The 22,896-nt window shown below is 40.2% G+C and overlaps 1 protein-coding gene across 2 annotated transcripts in view; it reads left to right on the top strand.

Annotated features, from left to right (window-relative positions):
- The window catches only part of LOC122765802 (collagen alpha-1(XXV) chain), a 173,803-nt gene that overhangs the window by 120,789 nt on the left and 30,118 nt on the right, over positions 1–22,896 (top strand). The window contains exons 7-15 of one of the 2 annotated variants that reach the window (XM_044020234.1): positions 68–127; positions 1,102–1,173; positions 1,827–1,943; positions 2,974–3,009; positions 9,689–9,715; positions 12,358–12,402; positions 15,249–15,293; positions 15,834–15,860; positions 19,188–19,232. In XM_044020234.1, coding sequence (XP_043876169.1) covers positions 68–127; positions 1,102–1,173; positions 1,827–1,943; positions 2,974–3,009; positions 9,689–9,715; positions 12,358–12,402; positions 15,249–15,293; positions 15,834–15,860; positions 19,188–19,232 — 474 coding nt within the window. The remainder of the gene's footprint in view (positions 1–67; positions 128–1,101; positions 1,174–1,826; positions 1,944–2,973; positions 3,010–9,688; positions 9,716–12,357; positions 12,403–15,248; positions 15,294–15,833; positions 15,861–19,187; positions 19,233–22,896) is intronic. The other variant, XM_044020235.1, reaches the window with a different exon arrangement.

Here is a 22,896-nt window from a genome sequence, read left to right as displayed (position 1 = left end):
TTTGTGTTCACCCAGTGTTTGAATGTCATGCGTGTGTTGTGCCATGTTCTGCTGTTTGTCCATCTAGGGATTGCCTGGTCTCCCTACGCTGGCTGCTTTGCACAGCAATCAGATCCTGACTGTCAAGGTTTGTCGGTGGTGGTGCCGCCTGTATCTGCTCAGTCCGACCCCTCTGCAGCACACACTGTAGGAGTAAATAAATCACTGCTGGCTGCTTTTTCTCCAAGGCCTGATGATAGACGATGAGTAGACACAGGAGAAAAAAAAACCCCATCTAATTAATCAAAGCCAGTCAATCGTTATCCTCTTCCACGCTGTTCCTAACAGTTCTTCACTCAAGAGCTTTGTGTTCCATGCAACATGCCAAGTCTCTCATTGAAAGCAAAGGTGGCCTTTTATAGCCCAATAATGTTTGTTGACTGGAACAACAATAGGCATCCTGAAAGCGAGACATGTTCTGGCTTGTGTTCCTTGATGCTAAAATGAATGGAAGGAACCCCTAGAGGAACTGGAATGGCAAAATGTTTTCTTTTTAAAAGTCATGCCCATTGGTTCACCACAAATCCTTCAATCCACCGATTTGGCCTTCAGGATTGTTTCAGTGAAGGATGAAGCCACTTCATACCAATGGACACTAGCACAATAAAGCACCTATTGAAAGGCACAGGGTTAGAAATCATGTCATCAAGGGTTCCACCATGCTGGTGTTAGTGTGTGCAGCTCCTGGGGTCTGATTTAGCAGCAGGCACAATGATGGTGGTGAAGACAGGGCTTTCACAGAGACAGAGAAATTCCCATTTTTCCGGGGACTGTGAGACCACTGTGGCGCCCTCACACCCCCAAGGTGGTAATTATGGGCCCTGGCTCCAAAAAGTAAGGCCAGACTTCCGAAGCAAACCACCTCAGTGCTGGAAAAGTGTGGATTTCTCCCCCGACATGTGAAAGTGCTGGAGTGGGGTTCATGGATAGAGGCCATTTTAACAAAAATATGTTTCTCTTTGCATTTGCCTTCCTCCTTCTCCTCCTGCTTCTTCTTCTGGGACTTCATCCTTCTTCAACCTTCTTTCACCTACGTCCTCTTGACCTCACACACCTGCTCAGATGGTCTTCCCTAAGATCAATCATGGCTTTCTTTCCGCTGACCAGCAGCTCATTAAGCGGCGGCTCATTAAGGTAGTGGCTGTGTCTTTACTTGTCTCTCTGTCTGTCTCTCTGTCCACTGTGCCAAGTCTTACTGAATCACTTCTCTCTGGCCATTCTGCAGTTTGCATGCAAACCTTTAGACAGACCTGTCACATGCACTCTGACTGTTTAAACAAAATTATGGAAATCTCAAGGTTTTTTATTAATGTAAAATGAATTACTGCCATGTTACCACTTTAAAGCACTTTTCCCTGCAAGTTAGATTGCTGAATATCTTCTAAGAAATGATTATAATCCAGTATAATAATGGATCACAGATTTTCAGTATTTTTTTGATGATTGTAGCTCTAGAGAAAGAAATATTACTGTTTTTTCTGTCGTTACCTTATGCACAAACTTTATTCAGCTCATGAGATCCATTTAGGAATGCATGGATTTTAAGAGCGTTTATATTTCAAGTATAAATCACTACTGTTACAGCTCCATTGGTCTCAGACATTAGCTGTGAAGATGCAAAATACAAACTCCACCCCATGTTATGAATGGAGACAACCCTAGCCACCCCCAAAAGATCATTCCACTACTCTCTTCTTCATCATTATTCAACTGCAGTGGCTCCACTCTCAGCTGATCCAACAGTACCAAAGCATAGTGTTGCTAAAATGTGTTTTTTTGCCTCACAGGGAGATCAGGGGCAAGCGGGACCACCTGGGCCCCCAGGGCCACCGGGGCCTCCTGGGCCCAGAGGGCCACCAGGGGACACTGGCAAAGATGGGCCTAGAGGTGTGCCTGGTCTACCAGTAAGTATTGATCTTTATCTGACATCTGGAAAGTTTGTTTCCAGATGTCATTTGCAGTTTCTAAAATAAAACTGGATCAGAAGAATGCCTTGATTTGTTTTCCTTTGAAAAGAAATCGACATATTGTTTGCTTTAAGAATAAAACAAGTTAAATTTGTTTTGCTCTTCTATTCATTCGTCTCAGTGCCAGAAGGATTTATCTCAATGAAAACACTTGTGATGAAGAATAGACAAGCTACAGTTCATTTCCCTAATGTCTCTACATTAGGGAATGCTTTCCTCTTTGGATTTATGTTTACTATGTAGGTTTTCTTTATAATTGAATACTTTCCATGTTTGAGACTGTTAGTGGCATCACGCTAATTTATGTGAGCCCTGCCTCTAAGTGAAAGACGAAACAGAAAAGGCCTGTCAATTACATTCAGCCATAAAAACCTTCCATGGTTTCCAGCTGATCTTTATTGACTTGGCAGAGTTCACAATGGGGGTGCAAAAAGATATTAAGTGTTGTTGATCTGATTCTCTCCAAGTTTTTGATCATAATTGTTTTAGCTCTTCCAGTTGCAGTTGCAAAAGCAATGTTTTTCCAAGGAATTAAAATTCTCTTGCCACAACTTATTTATTTTTTCTGCTGCTGTAAATCCCCTCGGAAAGAGGGTGGCAAATATGTTGTCATGTAAATGTCACAGAGAGTCAAAAATTGGAATACTGTTCAATACTGTTGACTTTGGCAAAGCAATCTTGGCACGGCACATGTCTCATTTCTACTGGGAGACCTGTACCAAGAGGCAGGCCTGAAGCAAAGACGAGAACAAGGTTGTTGGAGAGAGACAGTAAAGGGTACAGGTGGCACAGCGTGATAAATGCCCTCCAGCCAACTTAGTGTATAAACAGAACAATGCTGAGCTCTTCTTGGCAACATGGTACTATCGCTATGCACCATAGTCGCTGTTTAAAACTAAGGGAAATAACAAAATGAATTAATACATGGCCCACTTTTACATTGACAACTGTTTTCTTTTTCATGTAGGGTGATCCAGGGGAGCCTGGAGAAACAGGACCTACGGTAAGCACAAATTCTCACTCTTTTGAACCTCATCTTTCCACTCACCTTGGATTCCATTTAGTAATTTATTACAAATGGAGGTGGCACAACAAAGAGCTAGCCTGCCTCTGCACTTAAAGTAAGGTTGTAGTTATTAAGCTAAAGTGAATGCGGAAGTGGGGGTGTTTGTACAAGGCCACATATATTTAAAGCTGCAGTAGGTAGGATTGTTTTGTTGACTTGTTGCAGGATCACATCTCTCTATACTGAGAGAGAGGCATCACCTCATCTCTCAGGTGTTTTATTGCTTTTATTTACATACTCTTTGAGACTCTTACCTTTGTTAGGCTTCTTTCCTGCCTGAAGTAGTGATCAGTTATTGGAACTTTTATCTTAAGAAGTTATAGTAAAACCAGAGAAGTTAGGAGTCTCTCTCTCTCTCTCCTGGAGCTGCCATGTCATTGTTCCCCATCCCTGCATAGAATTTGTAAAGACCGTAAAGGAGGTAAAGGAGTGTTGTTCCCTCTCCCTCAGATTACATGATATGCGTTAAGCTGAAATATTTTTACTGGGTTATTGATTAATAATGCCAGAAAAACCCTGCCTACTTCACCTTTACCGAGAGGTCTGGGATTAATTTAACCTCTCACTTTTTGTACACTGGATAAAAAAAAAGCAGTCAAGGATGCCGCCACTTAAATCTACAATATTTATGAGATATTCATAAAATGGTTTATAGATACCACAGTGAATATTAATGACACTTTTTATGATCCACTGCAAAAATGTATGTTTTCTCAAAACCCCTGACACGGTAGGGATGAGGTGTTCCATTTAACAGCAACTGGATATGACTTGTGGTGTTCAGCAAATAAAGCATTTGATTAAAGTTTCCTCATAAAAGCTACGCTGAAAAGGTCAAGCCAAATTCCAGGGAAAGCGAGGTCAGGAAACGGGACCTGCGAGAACACTCGGGGATGTCAGTTTTCACAAGTGCAGGGGGAGGGTAAGTGAATGTGACAGAAGAGGCGCTATCAAGTGCTTTCAACTCTGATTCCGTCTCCTTGGACATCTTCCACAGTGTGAAAAAGTTTGGGGATTGTAAAGAAATGGGCAGAGCAAATAAAAGATGACGAGGCTTTAAGTGGTAAAAAAAAAAAAATACATTAACTGGAGGCAACAAGCTCAGTTGCTAATCGTATTCAGGTCACTCAATATCTATAAAATCTTTATGTAACTGAGGTTTTCAGCCTGTGTTGGCTTTAACAATTAAATATTTGACCCATTATTGCACTTTGTGCTAATTGTTTGTTTTTGCAGCACACTTAAGTTCCACCATTTGCACATAATGAATGTCAAATATGCAATAGCTGGTCCAAGGTGTGCTCCAATAAGTCTCCAGTGCTTATAGGAACTGTTCAAGAAAGTTTATTTTTCCAAAAGATGGATGGTGAATCCCATTCAAAGTGAGCTCCAGAGTTTTTGCATTAAAAATATGAGTTGCCCACTGGAATTTCTTAAAAATCAGCATATTTGCTTTAGGGGCATATACAACACATGATAAAACATGACTTTGAAGTACTTTTAACAAGAAATTATAATTTGGAAATCAAGCCCAAAAAGCGGTATGAAATGAAAACCAAGATTTTGTAAGATGATCAGACATAGCTGTATGTATTTGATACATACATACAATGATGGCAGTTTCTGTGAACTGCCATCATTCCGACCTCAGATGTAGCAAATATGAAGGGGATCAATACTGGATTCAACCTGTCAGAGTTTCTTGCACACTTTAAATCCACAAAGATCGACTGCAAAATTTGACAGATTAAATGTACATTTTACAAGTTCGGAAACAGTCGGAGAGGACATTATTCCAGACCTGCAGTATCCTGACATCTTCAACTTCACGATTAACTTCCCTTCATCTTACTCCATAGAGTTACTGAAAGTTAACAAGAACCTGGAGGGTAACAAAGGGATGCAATCTATATAATAGAATTGTTGTCACCGGAAAAGTAAGTGTTGCATTAGCATAACGTTAGTATTTAGAAATGGGTTGTAAACAATTGCTGTGTTGACATTGCTGTACAGACGAGCTCTTGGTAAATCTAGTCAGAGTCCATGATTTACCAAGAGCTAACCACAAAATCTATTGCTTGTGGGTTGCCATAACTTCTTCTGCTCACTGTCTGCACATTTCCCAGCAGTGATATTTGTTGTATATATTATAAGTACATACATCCACAGAGGTAAACAGTGTTCCTGCCAGAGGGTGTTACCGTGGTTGAGTGATGCCAGCTCTATAGCATTTTTGTAGAAAAATAAGCAAAGTTAAGATAATGGATTATAGAGAACAGCCTCTGTAAATAATTATTAGGGCTGTTCTCTGGAGAGGGAATAAAAAGAATTTCTTCATTTAGCAACGCCACACCACGCCCTTGATTTGGCCTTTGAAAATCAATATGAATTAGATGTGCATAGACTGATAGGCTCCACTTTGTTCGGCATGCCTTAAGGACGAGCAGTGATTGGCTCTAATAAGCTCTATAAAGGTAGGGATTCTGAGTTTGCTCCCAAGGCCAACTTTGCTTCTTTTACAGTGGTCTAGTACCCACGAGCACCCACTTGACACAGCTCAGCATTTTTATTTTTTTTGTTTTCTTTTTAATGCAGATGCTATTGTTAAAGAGGCAAAAGTAGATTCCTGAGTTTTCCAGCCGCCTTCCAGGACATATGGTGCTGGTTAGCTAGATTAAGCTCTTGTGGAGAAACAAGGAGGAGGGGGGAGATGTGGGTAGGAGGAGGAGAGAGAAGAAGAAAAAAAGGAAATATTTTCAGGATTCAATTCGAAATCATCAGTGCCATAAGGTGTCTCTGGGGTAAATTAAGGGGGTCTTCAGCTCTTTAAATGTGGCTTGCAGCCTTGCACACAGTTTTCATTTTGGAACTTCAAAAAGGTTACATTTGGAAAACCAGTGGTTATTGTGTGCTTTATTCCATTCATGTATGGAAAAAAAATCCCGCAGCAGCTTTTTTCCCCAATTATACAAGAGAGGTTCATTGATCCACTTTTATATCCCTATATCCTTAAGGATATACACCCATAATCTACGTACTACGTACGTGACTAACCTTTAGATATAAAAATCTAAAAAAGTAGGGACCACATTTTCTCAGTAGGGCTGTACAGTATGGACATGTAATATTTTAGCTTTTCTCCTATAATGTGAAACCAAACATGAGGAATAAACATTTTAAAAAATTTTTTATCTGCAACTTACTTCAGATGTTTACTGATTACAAATGCAGCAGGAGTTTGTATGTTCACAACAGCAGGTACACATCCAGGTGATGGGCGGCATCTTGCTTTAGCATGAGATAGGCAGAAAGCACAAACCACTCGCTTGCTGTGAATTATCTCGAATCATTGTGGCTATGGTTTGTGGCTATGGTCAGCACATATCTGAAAGCACCTACACAGGGAAGGGTTTTATGTTTGTTATTATTATTGTCTCAGAACTTTAGAGGGCATTAGGCATAGCTAATGCCCATCTTACCTAAAGTAAAACTTTGCCCAGGATATGTTGTTTACTATTGTTTTAACAGTAAAGGTAGAGTAGTTGAATGGTCTTACAAAATGAGCAACCATGTTCACTTAAATAAAACACACATGACTCCAATCTCTACAATAACGGCAGTGAACGCAGTGTTATGCTAACCTGCAGCCCCACGGGTCAAACTCAAGACAATGAGACCCAGGCTGTCAGATATAGCATCATCCTTTAAATCAGGAAATAATATCAGCATGATATCACAAAGCCTTTTCAAAGATATTATAAGTGGCGCAAAAGCTTTTCTGGGCTTTGATCAGCCCAAATATTGTTCCTGTAAATGCTGAGCAAGGACTGTGGAAGTCCCTCAAGTAGCAGAGGGGTCGAGAATGCATCTAGTGATAGAGCTCTGGTAGCTGACATCAGACAATCAAGGTCACAGGAAATGATGCTGTTTATACATTAGACAACACATAAATCAGGTAATGTGTCAGACAACTTCTCTTCATTGGCTGTTTCCTTATAATAATGAAGATGGTGGATAGCTGTTGTGCCCCTGGATTCCAAAACAATCTGAGACAAAAATAGAGCATTTTAGATCCAGATCTACTATTCTCATGTAACTACATTTGTACGATGAAACATGCTCACAGCGAACAGAAGTAGACAGAGCGATAGGAAAATAGCTCTTGGTAAATCATGGACTAAGACTAGATTTACCAAAAATAATAATTAATAATAATAATTTGCACAGCATCATTAACACTGCAGTTATTTACATTATTGCACCTGTTGCTAATTGCTGACCCAAGGCTTTCCCTTCCAGTGACAATGCTTTCCCTCCAGTCTCTTGTAAACTTTCCATGAATCTCTGGAGTAAGATGAAGGGAAGTTCATCAGGAAGTTGAAGATATCAGGATACTGCAGGTCTGGAAAAATGTTTCTAAACTCGTAAAAAGCACGCAGGGGGCATTATCAGGATCAGACATATCCAGTCTGTCCAGATTTGCAATATATCATTTGATCTCCATTGATTTAAAGTGCACAGTGAACTTGAATCCAACATTGGCCCCATTCCTTTTTGCTTCATCTTGGCTGCCGTGGTGACCAATTTACGTGATGTCCGGAGCTCTATTGACCTGGTAATCGCCTCATTGTTTGTCATTTCCAAGTCACGTATGAAAGCATCACACATTACGGGCTTTTCACTTGTGCTTGGATGCTAGACTTAAACCAGCAACTTGGTACTTATATTTTACACATGGACTCATCTTTGCCTTAATGAATGAGATTAGAATGAGAGTGCAATATGTTGAGCACGTGCTGTAGCTCTAATAATTCAATGTACACATTTTAAAATGATCCCCAGTTTGAATTCCCTCGTCAAGGCCCAAAGCTGAGAACAAAAGAAGCAGGACTTCCTGAAGGGTGCTTGACTCCCTGAAAAATCTCCCTTTCAGCCAGTAGCCCCTGAGTGCTCTCAGATGTAGCCAAGCTAATTAGTGCTCAGGCGAGTGGCACATGCTTGCACATACCTAGTGGGTCATAAAGATGTTTACCAAACCCCACTGAGGATAGCTAACAAAAGCTTTTCAAGTCAAGCAGGAGGAAAAGCTTCTTCTTGGTTGGCTGGGATGATGAAGGTTGTTCATTGAGGGTTTTTTGTTATACTAAGTGCAGATGGAATTCGCTGTAAAATGAGCTGCAACTGTGTGGGCCTTTTCTGTAAATGTGAGAACTTGATGCCGCAGAGTTTTCACAAGCTGGGTTTGTTTAACCAAAAGTAAGAATGGGAAAGTTTTGAGCTTCCGTCGCTTGGTGATAACTGTTTCTCCAACAGAAATGAAACGTGATGAAAATATGTAGAGAAACCAATTCGTATGAATGCTGGAATAGGCGATTTTCGGCTTAAACTTGTCATCATGATGAAAAAAAATGACTGCACAGTGTAAAGATGATAGAAAGACAGTAAACCCTTTTGATTATGTACAAGCCATACTCTCACTATTTTTCCTCGTTGCCACTGCCACTCAGTGAAGGTCATCCAGGTTATTGTATCTTCAAGAATGTAGATACAGTACAGGCAACTGTCCAACTATTCTATTAAGTTTGTTTTTAAAACTTATTTACCATCTTTTTAAACATTTTGATGTCGTTCACCCTTATTTTAACAAGGGTTGGTCACAGCCAAGCTCTGCGTCTCATCACAGAAACTTTCCCTTCTAATTTTTCATCCTGAATTGATTCTCATTGGCTACATTTTAATCCTGGCGCTAAAATGTTTCACACTCATCAGGGGAGAAAATCTTTGATTTTGCCAATGTGTTGTTATAGTTGAGGACTTGTGGGGCACAAGGTTTGACAAAGCAGCCCCTGATGAACCAAGTGGATCGATTCAGTGTGGATCCTGAGACGACTGTGAGAATAAAGCTGGCCAACATGCTGTAAAGTGTAAAGGTGTTGATGAATGGTTTTGGATATTGCGTCAGTTCAGGGCTTAGATTTAGCCAACACTGGCCAAACAGCCCCTTTGTCTTAGTTTTTCTTTTTTAATCATAAAACAGTCACATTTATAGGCAATTTCTGGTGGAGGAGGTTGAACATCTGACATAGCAGGTTGAGAATATAATCCTGTCCTCCCAGACACATCTATCACAGACTTAAATCTCAGTTAAAGATGTGGCGCCTTTTCTACCCTAATGTGTATTAGCTTAGTAAATCTTTCCAGCTATTGGCCTGTTCAGGAAATGAACCTCTCTGTGTTGGACTGAAGACATAAAATGCAGAACAGTCAAAACAGGTTAAGTTTATATACTCACTAAAACAAATTATTACACAGATCAACATAAAAAGATAAAACCATAGACGATTTTGTTATTCACGGTCTCATTAGACATTCGTGTTTATGGAGCAACTCAGTGGGGAAAAAAAATCTGAGTGTGTTCAGTCATTTTTTATTTTATTTTTATTAACAAGGGATTTATTGTGATTCCATTTTGCCTAAAGGGTTTGCACACAGTGTGGAATTCTACTAGTCTCTGCTGTGACCATGTTGGCAGTGGAAATCATATCATTTCATCTGACACAAACTGTTACTTTTCTCCTCCTCTATTTCCTCTTTCTCTGTCTCCTCTCATTTATAGGGTCCTGAGGGGCCAGAAGGGCTAAAGGTAAGTTACAAAAGTAATTTCTAGTCCCACTGGTACTTCTTACGTTTCTTTTAAATTAGATTAAAAAAGATTCCCCGACTTACTTATGTTTAGTCACACTAAATACAAGTGCTCTCAGTCCATCTGTTCCACTTTTTGAGCCTAATTCTAACCAACAGTTTCTTAAGCAATAATGTTTTTTTAAATACTTTTTCTTTATTGTCTTTTCTTACATTATATACTTTCTTAAACCAGATGTCGCACAATGACAATCTTCTTGTTTTTTATGTGATTAGGTGCGTCACCAAGTGAATACGAAACAAAAAATAATAATTAAAATGATTAATACTGCAGCAGACAGCAAATAATAAATGAAGGATAATAGAAATAATACAACTATTAGAAAAAAACAGGCCTTGTTCAAAATAAGGTACCCGTGGACCATCTTTTTCAAACCACTCTGTAAGTGATTTGTTGAACCACGTCTCTCCATTTATCTGTCAGACATGTTTTCTGAAGCCAGTTTCTATCTGCTTTATTGCACAATATCCCTAACAAGTATTTATCACTCTCATTATAAATGTATACCTAATAGCATAAAGTATGTGTTCAAATTAGGTGTGGGCAATATGATAATATTAGATTATGAAGAACTACAATGTGTTGACGATCTGCCAAAGGAGAGAGATCGTAATTTTGTCTATGACGCAATGGTTTCCTCGGCCAAATCACACTATTTGTTTGACCACTTCATATCAGCCCAATAAAAAATGGCCATGGATTACTCATTCCCCATCCTGCTTGATTCAGATTATAGCTATTGTTCATGGCTAAAAATGAAACAAAACAGAGGAGTTGGTCCCTCAAAAGAACTCCACCTCGTGATATAAAGCCAGTTTGACTTTTTCTCAAACAACAAGGCACAATCGAGATATTTGCGAAGTTCGCACAGACGATGTCCGCATGTCTGATGGCAACTCTGTCCCTTTACCTGGTTGAAAAATGGTTGCAGAGTCCTAAACAATAGGTGGAGAGTGAAAGAGCTAGGAGAGCAGCCACACCACTGCCAGCAGAGGCAACAGGTCACTTGAGCCCAAAACAAACCACAGGCTTTTAATAAAGATTAGCCAGCTGTGGAAAAAAGGAACTGAAGCAGTTACCTTTAACCTCGCAAAAGTCCTCACTGTTGTTTACCTTTTAAATTAAAATAACATTTTTGAGTTATGTGAAACAGTTTGAGACTGAGTGTACTTCAAGTCTTACATACTTGTAAATGTATTTGTGCTCTGTTATATTCTTTTACAAATAGTTTGGGTGCACTGTTCAGTGACTTGCAAAATAGTAATAAAAAAAAAAGAAAGAAACTGTGCTAAAGTGAAGTTGCAAAATGTCCATCAGGGCAAAAAAAAGCGTTAAGGCTCAAAAGGCGTGAGGAAGAGAAAGGGAAAGGGGTGACACACACAGACAGACACAGAACAGAGGACCTGGCGCTAAGTGCTGTGATACAGGCTGCAGCTCCCTGGCGGCGCTGATGTGAGGAACAGATGTAAGCTTTATCCCAGCCATCAGGTAGCTGCCAGTGTTTGTTCAGTGTAACCCAATCAGACACTTCCTGTCTGCGCTGTCATCTGTCGGCATGGCCTCCCATCGGTGTGGGAGCAGAGTGTGTGTGTGTGTGTGTGTGTGAAGGGGTCAATGATGACACATCGCCATGTTAATGACTCATAAGCCGAGCTCGAGGCTGCTCAATTAGATCCGCCGCCAGTGGAGTGCTGTGTTTAACAGAAGGGCTACGTCAACAGTTAGTCAAGTTTCATCACCTTAGAGATTGACATGGTGTCGTTATGTGATCAAAAGAATAGTGTGAGTAATATATTAGAATTCGTCATAGTAGGAACAATATGTTTTATCAAAAAAAATGTCTCCTTCATCCCTGCCGATTTTTGGATACAGTAAAGACTGACAAATTTAAAATGTTGACTTGATTCAAGTCCTCCTTACTCATTTACTGATATGTTAATGTGACTATGGTAACAGGAAATCAGCTCAAGTCGCCAACATACACAAACCACTAGAGTTTAAAGCTCAACAGAATCATTCTCCCATTCTCGCCTTCTGCCTTCCTACTGAGCAGATATTACTTTTTCCCACTGATGTTTGTGCTGAAGTGAGGTTGGCAGCATTCTTATGTGGTGCTGACTTTAGACTGACGTATAGTTTTATTTTTATATACTTTCTCTGACGGATTTTAGGTTTCTTTTGTTTGATGGTTTGGGCACTGCAGGTAGTAGGGACGTAATTGGTCGGAGGTCATTATGTAGAGAGTTCCAAAGGCTCTAATAGTAAAGACGCAATCTCCTCATGTTGCAAATTGGGATTTGGGGAAATGAAGAAGGGCTCCATCAGCTGATCTCAGTGCTTGGGCAGAAATATATCTATTTAAGAGTTTGGTGATATGGATTTGACGCTAATAATTTAAAAGTCATTACGGAAACTAATGGGCAGCAAGACCTGGAGTGATGTGCTCATGTGTGGTTGTTCTGGTGATGAGCCGACTGTAGCAGTGTTTTGGACCAGCTGGAGAAAGCAAACCTGCATGGTTATATGCTTTTTTGCCAGCTAGCAACAGCACTGTTTATAAGGCTTTTGTGTTTATTTTCCAGGGTTCCCTTGGACCTCCTGGTGTTCCAGGCGTTGATGGAATGAAGGTGAGTCCATACAAACAACATTTGTGTATATGTTGTTAAGTGGCAACCATCGTGATGTCACCCTTTCAGAATCAGAGACATTTTGCAGAAGAAAGTTCAAATTAAAAAGATTTTTCTTTAGCAAAAGTGCTACAATATCCACAGAACAGTACTCAGCCAGACACTACAAACAGCTAACAAAGGGATTCTAGATAACTAATAAAAAAGGTGAATATTGCACTTGCCCTGAAAATGCATACAAGTCTGAAGGTATTAATACAAATATATGGTAAAAACCTGGTATAATAAAAACACAAAACGGTGTAAAAACAAAAAAGTGTTCCAGAGAAAAGAGATGGTGGCTCACGAGAAACATCAGAGTGTCCAGAGGCGTGACGTGCAACCAGGCTCCAACTAGACAATACCAGCTGTCAATCACACTAGTGTCCACTCACTTAATTTATTGTTGTTACAATATGAGACTGGACTGTGAAACTTTTGATCAAAGTCTTTATGTCCTGATATTAGTACTTCAAAAGAATAGATTAGTTTGAATGTATTGTAATGACGTCCTCAATAAAATGATGAATTAGAAAAAGTTGAGACAGCTGACAATATCTATTTAACATTCACTTTAATATTTTCTTATTAATCCACATGTTACACTTTTCACATCCGCCCTCCTGTTTGGGAGATTTCCCCTGGGCTGCATCTTCAAGTCTTAACTGCTAAGTACCTTTTTGTGCCGCCTGAGAATCTCACTCCCCACTCTCTCGCTCTCTCTCTGGGTCTCATTTTGAATCCGAAATAAAGAAGACACAGTGCAGGTGTTGCACGATGGGGGAGGGAGAAATGGAAAGCACATTTATTCCAGAACAAACAAATGGCACAAGCGGAGAGAACGAGTGAGGGGATGATTTTCAGAGGCACCATCTTTCTAGTCTCAAGTATGCATTTATATAAAGAAAGATGCGGTATGAGAGGAAAAGCACGCATGGCTGTAATAAGAACCAGAGTGTAGGACTTTCATTTTAAAGTGAACTCTGGAGATGACAAAAATCTGAAGGCCTGATTCCATACTTGTGTGAGCAAGTGTGGTTTTTTTTCCCAGCACCCATGAAACACAACTCCATACGTGGTTATTAAATAGAATATCTTATGGTATGTAAGTGTCACTCATGCAGAAAGTTGAACTCTGCTGCAGTTAATGCCGCCCTGCCCGCAGTGGCAGGTTGACTGGCAGACATCACATTGATCTGACATAGATATCCACAGAAAAGGGGAGTGATCGCTAATGCAAACCTTATCAGCGGCAGTTTAGGAGTTTTTTAATCATGCTCCATCATCATTATGGCAATGACTCCCATATGTGAGCTGATGGATGATACGCGATTCCAGCATTTATGATCCACTCTCACCACAAGTGGTGCAGTATGGGGCGGGTGATGGGTGAGGGTTGTGTACTCCCTTTACACGGATCATACACACACAAATGGTGCTTTTCCATTGCACAGTTCTAGCACTACTTGGCTCTACTCTATTCGGTTTGGTATCAGGCACTGCCATTTTTCAAGACTATAGTAGCTCCTCATTGTGGGCGGTATCGTCATAGCATGGCTGCATATGCTGTTGCTAAATACACCAGACTCCTGTTAATTATTGGGATTTTATAAATTTCCACACTAAATGTTGACGATTAATGCATGTTTTTTTAGGATTTTTAAGTCTTTTAAAGTTATACAGTAGCATTGGTTTGAGTCTTGTGTCGGACGTCACGCTCATGACTCTTCCAGTAACAACACTGTCTGCCAATCAGTGGCCAGCAATCATCAATGTCACGTTTTTGTATCGGCTCACTTGGAACCTTGCCAGAGCAGGTATCTAAAAAGCTCCAGGTAAAAAAAGTAGAGTCGAGTCTAACCAAGTAGTGCTAGGAAAAGTGCAATTATATTCCCATAATGCTTCATGGAGAATGCATCATGAAGAATAAAGACAGAAAATAAATACATTGGTGGGGGATGAAGCAATTATATTGAATTATTATTATTTCCACACACACCAATTAGTGATAGTGAATTTGACCAGTATTTATTACACACCAGTAGTGAACACACAATTTGGGCACAGGAGCAGTAGGCAGAACTTACTTGTGCCATTGACCTACCCTGGAATTACAAGTCCAATTTCCTTCCACTTGGGCTGCCATACTAACCCAGTGTTCCTCATATTCAGCACTGAGCAGTAGCAGACAATTTAATCCAAATAATACAAATAATGATAAATAAATTCCAATAATAGATTTCCTAATTTTCCAGCCTGGTTACATTAATCAGAATCATCCAGTTCAAGTAATATGTTCCTGGATGAGGAACAGGAACAGCTACAACTTCTCTAAAAGGCTAATGATGTTGTGGGTTTGCAAAAGGTCACTATAGGTTAATTATTTTGGCAAGAGGAGAACTGAGTTTGGTTTCTGTGGCGAGCAGGCAGTCAGTCTGTCAGTCTCACACTAACCGTAAACCAGCATTCATCACGTGGACTTTGTTCATATTTAAAATCAAAGCACAGGTGATTATGGCTCGTTTCTCTTCTTTCAGTCTGTGGTTTTAATACTTGATTGATTCTTGTTTCATTTTATGGTATTTATGAACAGGTGTAAAGTCCATGCCTTCTGTTCTGCTGTTATACCAGTGAAGTCTCATGACTCAAACCTAACCTTTGTAAAGGCTAAATGTTATCTATATATCTTGGGAGAAAACATAAGGTCCTTTTGTCTCGCCTGACATGAAATCTCTTAAATCTTGAGCTCACATTGCTAAAACAGCACGCTCAATACAGCCACTGTGTGTATGTTATGCTGTCCATAGGGGGATATTGGCATCCCAGGACTGGACGGTGTCCCTGGAGCCAAGGTCTGATGCACACATTCTGTGTGCTCTTATTGTTCTTAAATCACAGCAAACCTTTTTCTTTTTTTTTAATTTTGATATCATTTCAACTTTTATCCATGCTTCCCCTTCAAAAAAAACATTTATTTTGTTGAATTTTTTTTGTTGTTTTTTTGACCATTTCAGTCCATGTATTTGTGTTGGACATCATTTTTACATGATCTGTGTTTGCCAGTATGTCAATGATAATTAATAGTACACTTCTATTCTGTGTAGTTTGAATGTATATTTGTAGATGTGCATGATGTATCTTTAAAATTAGGATTATAGCTTGTTTATCTTTGACAACTTATTTCACTATGACTATGAAAAATGCTTCTAAAAGCTAATAGTTGAGGGTGTAACTGGGGAAGACAGCGATAACATGAGAGACCTTCTATAATCTAACATGAATTTAACCCCAGATACAATCTGACCCTCAGTGGCTGCAGTAATTCCCCTGAATGAACCCAACTCCACCTGAGCTATTTTGTGTGTCTAATGCTCTGCTTTCTTTCCCAACAGGGTGAAATGGGAGAGAGAGGTGAAAAGGTAAAGCACTAATTCAGAACGGCAAACATTATTGTTAGCGTCACTCTTGATATCCCGCCATGTGTTGGAACAGCCACTGTGGTAAAACGATGGCAGCTCTGCCTGTACTTGTCAAGCTCCAGCTTTTTTTTTTTTTTCCAAACGGGACTCCCCTCTGAGATTTGGCCATCCAGTGAGTCACAAAACATGAACCCAGTTAATCGAACTCCAGGCATCTGAACACACACAATGGCCTTGCTGAGCCGAGGCAGCCTTATTCTCACCATTCTCTGATTCTTATGGCGCCCGTGTTCGCTGTGTTTGGACAGCAGTGGGTGGGAGGTTTGAACACAGAGTCAAGAGCGTCAGGCAGTTGATCCCAGTTTCTCGTCAAGTCAGAGACTCACCTCCCTTCATTAATACACATAGTGTAATAATGTGGTCTTGTCGTCAGCAACCATTGTTCCCAGTATTGTAACTGTTCTGTGGAGCGTTGGTTGTGCTGAAATTATTAATGACATTTTTTACGAAAATGCACTTCCTGACGCAAAACACCCATAGGTTTGTTTCTGATAGAGCGGTACAGTTTGGAATGGTAAAGCTCAGGGTCAGGCTTTTGTCTCCACTGAGAATAGTACCTTGGAAGACAGGGTTTGTTCTGTGCCTGATGGTTGCCTCAGTGAATGCACAGAATGACATAGTACCAGTGTGACGACAACACGCGGCAATGACGTCGGACATGACCCTACAGACAACAATGGAGCACATCCAGCAGCTCTTTATTTATCCTGCTCAGTTTGGGGCTGTTTGTCTTAACAAGACATCAAGCTTTGCATGTGAATCGACTGAGGGTGTTAACCTTAACTTCCATGGGATAATTACACCGATCTCAAGGGAGTTAGGTTTTTCTGTTCAGCTGACTGTCATGGGTGGAGCCCGGAGTCTGGTACCCCAATGGAAGGGTGCCAAAGAATGGGACGGTTGGGGTTGGTTATTTTGGTATATCAAAATAACCCCAAAAAAAAACAAAACAAAAAAAAACTGGGGCAATTTAGAGTATCCAAGCCTTTGAAGGCTCTTGAACCGGCAACCCTCCGGTTACAAGCCAAGTTCCTGTTCTGCTTGGCTATGGGCTGCCCATTACTTCAGTAGTACAATAATAATGTATAATGCAGTGGCCTGCCAAGGTCGACTGTTGCTGAAGCTTTGCCGCGCAATGTCTTCTCATAGCCTTTTGGCGTTTTTACTGGGTTGCATGCAAGTAAATTGTAGGCTTTTAGAAGTTTGTCAAAAAAAAAAAAAACAGCAGTTCAGACGATGCAAGGAACAAAAAAAAAGTGAATAATAACATTTAGAGCAAAAATTGGAGTAAACGTTCAAGTGCCAGAGAAGAAAACTGACTTTAAAAAAAAAAGTAGTGTTCTGTGCCCACAGCCATGTTTGTGGGAGTGATGAGAGTGCATAAAAAAGCTATTTGCCTCCTTTGAACTAAAGACTTTCAGAAGAGTAATTGTTTCCTTCATCAAACATTATAACTTCCCGATAAATACTTGACATCAGCCCCAGAACCTGTTTAGCAGTCTTTTTTTTTCTCCACAAGGACACGACCTTTCATTTTAAAATGTGAATAACCTTTCTTGAAATATTGTCGATTTTGACGTGATCAGTTCCCTGTCCAAAAGCGTCAATAATACTCTCTCCTATGAAGTGCCATGTATGAGCTTTTATTTCAAGAGAAACTGTTGTTCTTGGCAACGGTTTCTGAACTTAACAGTTGGCAGACAAATTCAAAATAACTATGCCAACCTCTAACAGATAATAACTGTTTGTTTTTAAGAAAAACAGACCCTGTTAGAATGGGCTCAAATCTTTGCTTTATTTTAAATTGTTGGAATAAAAATATATTTCACCTGGATTTACATCAGTGCAAGGGTTTTATTTCACAATGGCGGCTGGTGGCTGTACTGAGAGAGTGATGCACTAAGCAAAATGCTAAGGTGCTGACAATAAACAAGTGTAATGCTTTCCATTTTCATACTAAACACATACAATTTATCTTATCATTTCATGGCAGCAGAGGAAAAGCCCATAAAAAGGATCATCATCGAAGGATCATGAATTTATGTAGAAATAGTCACATTAAAGATTTGATGAGAGGGCCACACAGTGGAATAGGGGCTAGCACTGTTGCCTTAGAGCAGGGGTGTCAAACTCATTTTTGTTCAGGGGCCACATACAGCACAATTTGATCTCAAGGGGGCCGGACCAGTAAAAATAGTAAAATAATAGCATAATAACCTATGAATGAACAACAAGAACCCCTTTGTTTTTTCTCCTTTGTTTTTCATTTACTGAAGGATAATTTTACAAAACATGAAATTTCTTGAGAAATATAAGTGCAATTTCAACAATATCATGCCTAAATTTACTATTTACACAGCACACTGGATCTATAAAGGCACAAATATTTAGTCACAGGTATCTGGAGCATTTGACATTACGTTTAGATTAGTGTGAAATTTTAACAAATTCTTCCTGTGGGCCGATTGGACCCTCTGGCGGGCCGGTTCTGGCCCCCGGGCCGCATGTTTGACACCCCTGCCTTAGAGCAAAAAGAGATGGGTTCTCGACCGAGGCCGACCACGGGCCTTTCTCTATGGAGTTTGCATTTTCTCCGGTTGCTCTCACAGTCCAAAAACATGCAGATGTTATTTGGACGCTCTAAATGACCATAGATGTGAATGTGAGTGAGTGAGGACTGGCGACCTTTCCAGGCCTTTTCGTCCTATGTCAGCTGGTTGATTTCAGTCTGGACCAGTCTATTCGACCAACAACTACCATCCACCGAGGCCCACTGCTGGTTTGGCTAAATACTGCTCTGACATTCAATCTGGTTTTATAATGGTGAGATGGAAAACATGTGAATTTAGGAGGTATATTTTTCCCGGTCACTGCCAGGAGTTTATGGCCTCCATTATGCCCCACAGAGTGTATTACATCACCTGAAAACGGTCATATTCAAACCATGTGGGGATGACTCAGTTAGTGACCAAAGTGAATTCAACATGCACGTACGTAATGGCACTTCATCTCTGCCGCGCTGCTCTTGGATTTGACTCCAAGCATCCATTAAGGAGTTTTACAGTGCAGTCAATCACAGGCACTGAAGATTTGTCCAAAGTCCTACTGTGTGTTATGTGTATTCAAGTTTGGCAATGATGTTAAAGCAATCATGCTTTTCCTTTAGATTTTTTAGATCCTCATCGATCTCAGCTGTTCAGCTCTGACACGTTCTCGCCATAATGTAGGCTCTTGTGTGTGACTGCCTCTGTGTTTTTTTCATCGCAGGGTGATATGGGTGAAGAAGGACCGAAAGGCGATATAGGCGAGAAGGTATGTAAATTCTACTTTACCTTTCATTCTCTTCGTTTATATCTTGGAAGCTGCTCAGAGAAAACAGCGGCGTGTCTGGCTGAAGCTGGGGAACATAAAATTGAGAAAAAAAGAAAAGAAAAAAAGGTTAATGTCAGCCATCTGAGTGGAGGTCTGTGCAGAGAGAGAGAGAAGCAGCAGCAGCAGCAGAAGCAGCTGAGGTCAAAATGCCATCAGCTCTAGTCAAGTCCGCGCAAAGGCAATCACACAGGGACTTGATGCATCCTTTGTGCTTAATGTGGACTTAATTGTCGTGCTTCGCTGACTCTACTTTTTCTGCTTGGATGGCTCTCGCCAATAATTTGAGAGCATTTATCATCAAGACAGCTTGTCAAGTTAGGATCTATTTCTAACATAAGGCAGAGTGAAGCATTGCAGGATAGATTGTCTACAGCTCCAGCAAAAGATTCATAGGTTAATCTTGTCATATTGCCTGGTTTTGCTGTTGTTATTTAGTTACAGGAGCATTTATGAAGCTATCTTATTTGTTTTGGGTCAATTTATATAATTAGTTTCCCGGAAGAAACGCCTCTCTAAAAATGTGGATTTGGCTTGTCAATTTTGGGGAAAGGTAGTTGTTTCCAAAGTTGTGAAAAGTCATATCATAATTGCTGAGAAAAGACAAAAAATATGTGTGCTGTTGTTTTTATTCTGTCTTTGTTTGGTCTTTATCGACAGGAATGATGTAGTATGACCTGTATGCTGTGTCCTTTCTCAAAAAACATAACCTCTGTCAGGCAATATTATCCGATCTGACTGAGGGAGTGTTTGTGTGTATACACCTGCAGTGCAGGGGCGGGCAGTGACAAGAAGCATTTATCCTGTCAAACTGCTGAATGACTCAGCTCAAATTCACTTTTGAATTTTTTTTTTTCCATTTTGCAGCCATTCCACTTTAGGAGCAAAATGTTGCTCTTGCCTCCACCTGACATAAAACTAATCACTTCCCATGTGCAGTGTAAGAAATGTTGCTGGACAACAAGAGACCAAGTTATCACTGGTGTGCAGTGAGAGTAGAAACTGCCTCTCCTGAATAGCCTGTACCAAAAATGAAATCACTCCGTGAAATAATTCATTTTTCGGTTTTGGCATTTGGTGCATTTCTCAGCCTAATAGGATGACTCCATATGACCATTTTACGGCCACACGGAGGCTGCAGAGAAGACTCTGCCTTCGACTCATCATCACAAGTGTGGTTCTGCGCACATCAGTTTCCATATACTGTCTGTATACTGACTTGTGAAAAAAAACACACACACATTGTAAAGCTGCCTTCAAACTTTGTTGTACGTTAATGCTGACTCTCTACATTCATGGTGATAATCATGAATTGACATTGTCGCACCTTGTAGGTCATTCATATGCCAACTTTAAAGCTGCAACTTTGAAGCTAGAACTATTTTCACAAACCTTTAAATGATTTGGTCAGTATTGCAGTGTTTAGTAATCAGCATTATGTGAACCCATTTGACCATGGTTTGAATGAAACGGAGAAATTGGTTTAAATTTAAAAGTTACGGACGACAGCTTTAAATTTTAAACACAGGAGATGCTGAATTTGAGGTAAAAACAACAACAAAGCATAACAGATAGACCAGCAGCAGAGTAGGAGACAGTGTACTCAAAATGTCACTGTCAATTTATTGCCGTTCAGCAGAGAACAACTTTGATAACTTCTCTCTTTATGGGTACTCTGGTTTTTAAAAGAGTGCCGAACACGGCTGCCAAGAAAGACACCACTTGAGGGGAACAGATGCAGGATATCTGTGGAAAAATGAGTGAACAAAAAGTGGCAGGTGATAAAACTTTGCAGCTCGAGCTCAGCTTTGATCCAGTTTACCTTTAGTGCTGTTAAAGAAATGATAGGTTTTTGGTGCTGGGATGAAAAAGAAATATTGAGTACCATGGGAATTCAGACTTTTGTGGCTTTCCTCCAAGAGAATAATCATGTATTTTGCAATAAAAAGAGACATAAACTAGTGTAAAAAGCTGGAAATGCTGACTTGTGTTTTTCATTGGATTGTATAGATAGGATCACCTTATCTTTCCAGACTGTAAATGTCAGTATGCATTGTGTGTTGTTTTTGTGCGTGGTGTGCAACATATGGCAGGAATAATTGGGTTTCATTTGAGACATACTGTACAGCATGTCCAGATGAGATGAACATCTGGGACACCATAGACTGATTTATTTTACAGTGCAAGTGAAGAGAATGTACGATGATAGACACACAGATTTTGTCAGGGGAGAAAACTGCGTGTCTGTCCACAATCTGAGCCCCCTTGTCATCACGCAGAAGACGGAGATTTGTGTCTATATAACAGCTCTTCCCAGATATTAGTGTTCTCACATATCAACGCAGAAAGCAAAGAATATGGGGAGACTGGAGATGCCAAAGTTAACAATACGCAGCACGCATCGCAGGGGGAAAATGTGGTGAGACGAGGTGAGAGGTGAGGCAGGGAAAGCTTCAGCATGGTGAGCGCAGAGACCTTGGAGGGGAGAGAGAAACAACAGCGTGAGCAGTCGGCGCAGACTTTGACTGATACAGGGGGAGATTGTTTTGATTGAGGAGGTGAGGAGGGTCTGCAGAGTGTGAAGGAGGCAAAGCCAGAGGACGGATACACACTCGTCCAACCTGGTTTCGTCGCCGACATGCAAAAAAAAAAAAACACACATTTCTTTCACTCCCTAAAGGACACATTCTGTTATGTACCGGATCATGATTGACAAAAAAAAAAGATGAGAAGAGAGAAGTCCTGTATATGAGATGTAATAACATCTGACACAGTTCATTGATTGAGTGGATGTTATGGGATTTTATAGTCAGGGGTGAAAGAAGTCATTATTGCACATTGTCACATTAAATTTCAGCTGTCAAATAGTGGAGTAAAAACTAGTTTAAAACTCAAGTGGTTGAGTTTTTTCCCCACTAGTCTCTATGGTGTATAGTACATGTATCTACCTGCACTCTTAATTTCAAAGCCATTTTCTATTATGATAGAAAACAAATAGAAGCCTGTGCACAAGTGTTTGAGTTAATGTAATTATTCCATGCATGTCGTTCTCTCTCTCTGCGCTTCTTTAAAACAAATCATTGCCACAGTAAAAATCATTCATTGGTGATCCACTCGGCTTATGTATTTAAGTAGGCGTGAAATTAACGCTCCTTCCCGAGAAGTCGAACCTCACAGATAGAGAATTATTTAATGGTTAAAAAAAAAAAAGGTAAACTTTTGATTTCGGAAATTCCAGGCAGCGAGTGCTTGGCTGCGGCCGACGTGGAACAGTGATTGGTATAAATTTTGAATCCTGTGATCCGGTCCAAGCTCTTGTTAACTGGCCAGGGTTCTGCTGTTGGCAGGGCCAGTCTGCCCTGGAAGCCAGTGATGGTCTGTGATCTGTGTGTATATCTAGCATATAGTCAGTCTGTGCACTCACATGATGTTAGAAATAAAATCCAGTCATTGTATTAGTTTGACTAATCCTGAACGTTAAAAATAAACACAAATAAAAGATTGTACCCAGAAGGAGAAGAAGCGAAATCCAGGCTGATACATGTTTGGACTGATGAGGAGAAAGGTTTATGCTCAAAAGAATTAAATATTACAAAGTTCATGGATG

Source organism: Solea senegalensis, linkage group LG3 (genome assembly GCF_019176455.1).
Source record: "Solea senegalensis isolate Sse05_10M linkage group LG3, IFAPA_SoseM_1, whole genome shotgun sequence".
Lineage (NCBI taxonomy): Eukaryota > Metazoa > Chordata > Actinopteri > Pleuronectiformes > Soleidae > Solea > Solea senegalensis.
This window is presented reverse-complemented; position numbering and strand designations above follow the sequence as displayed.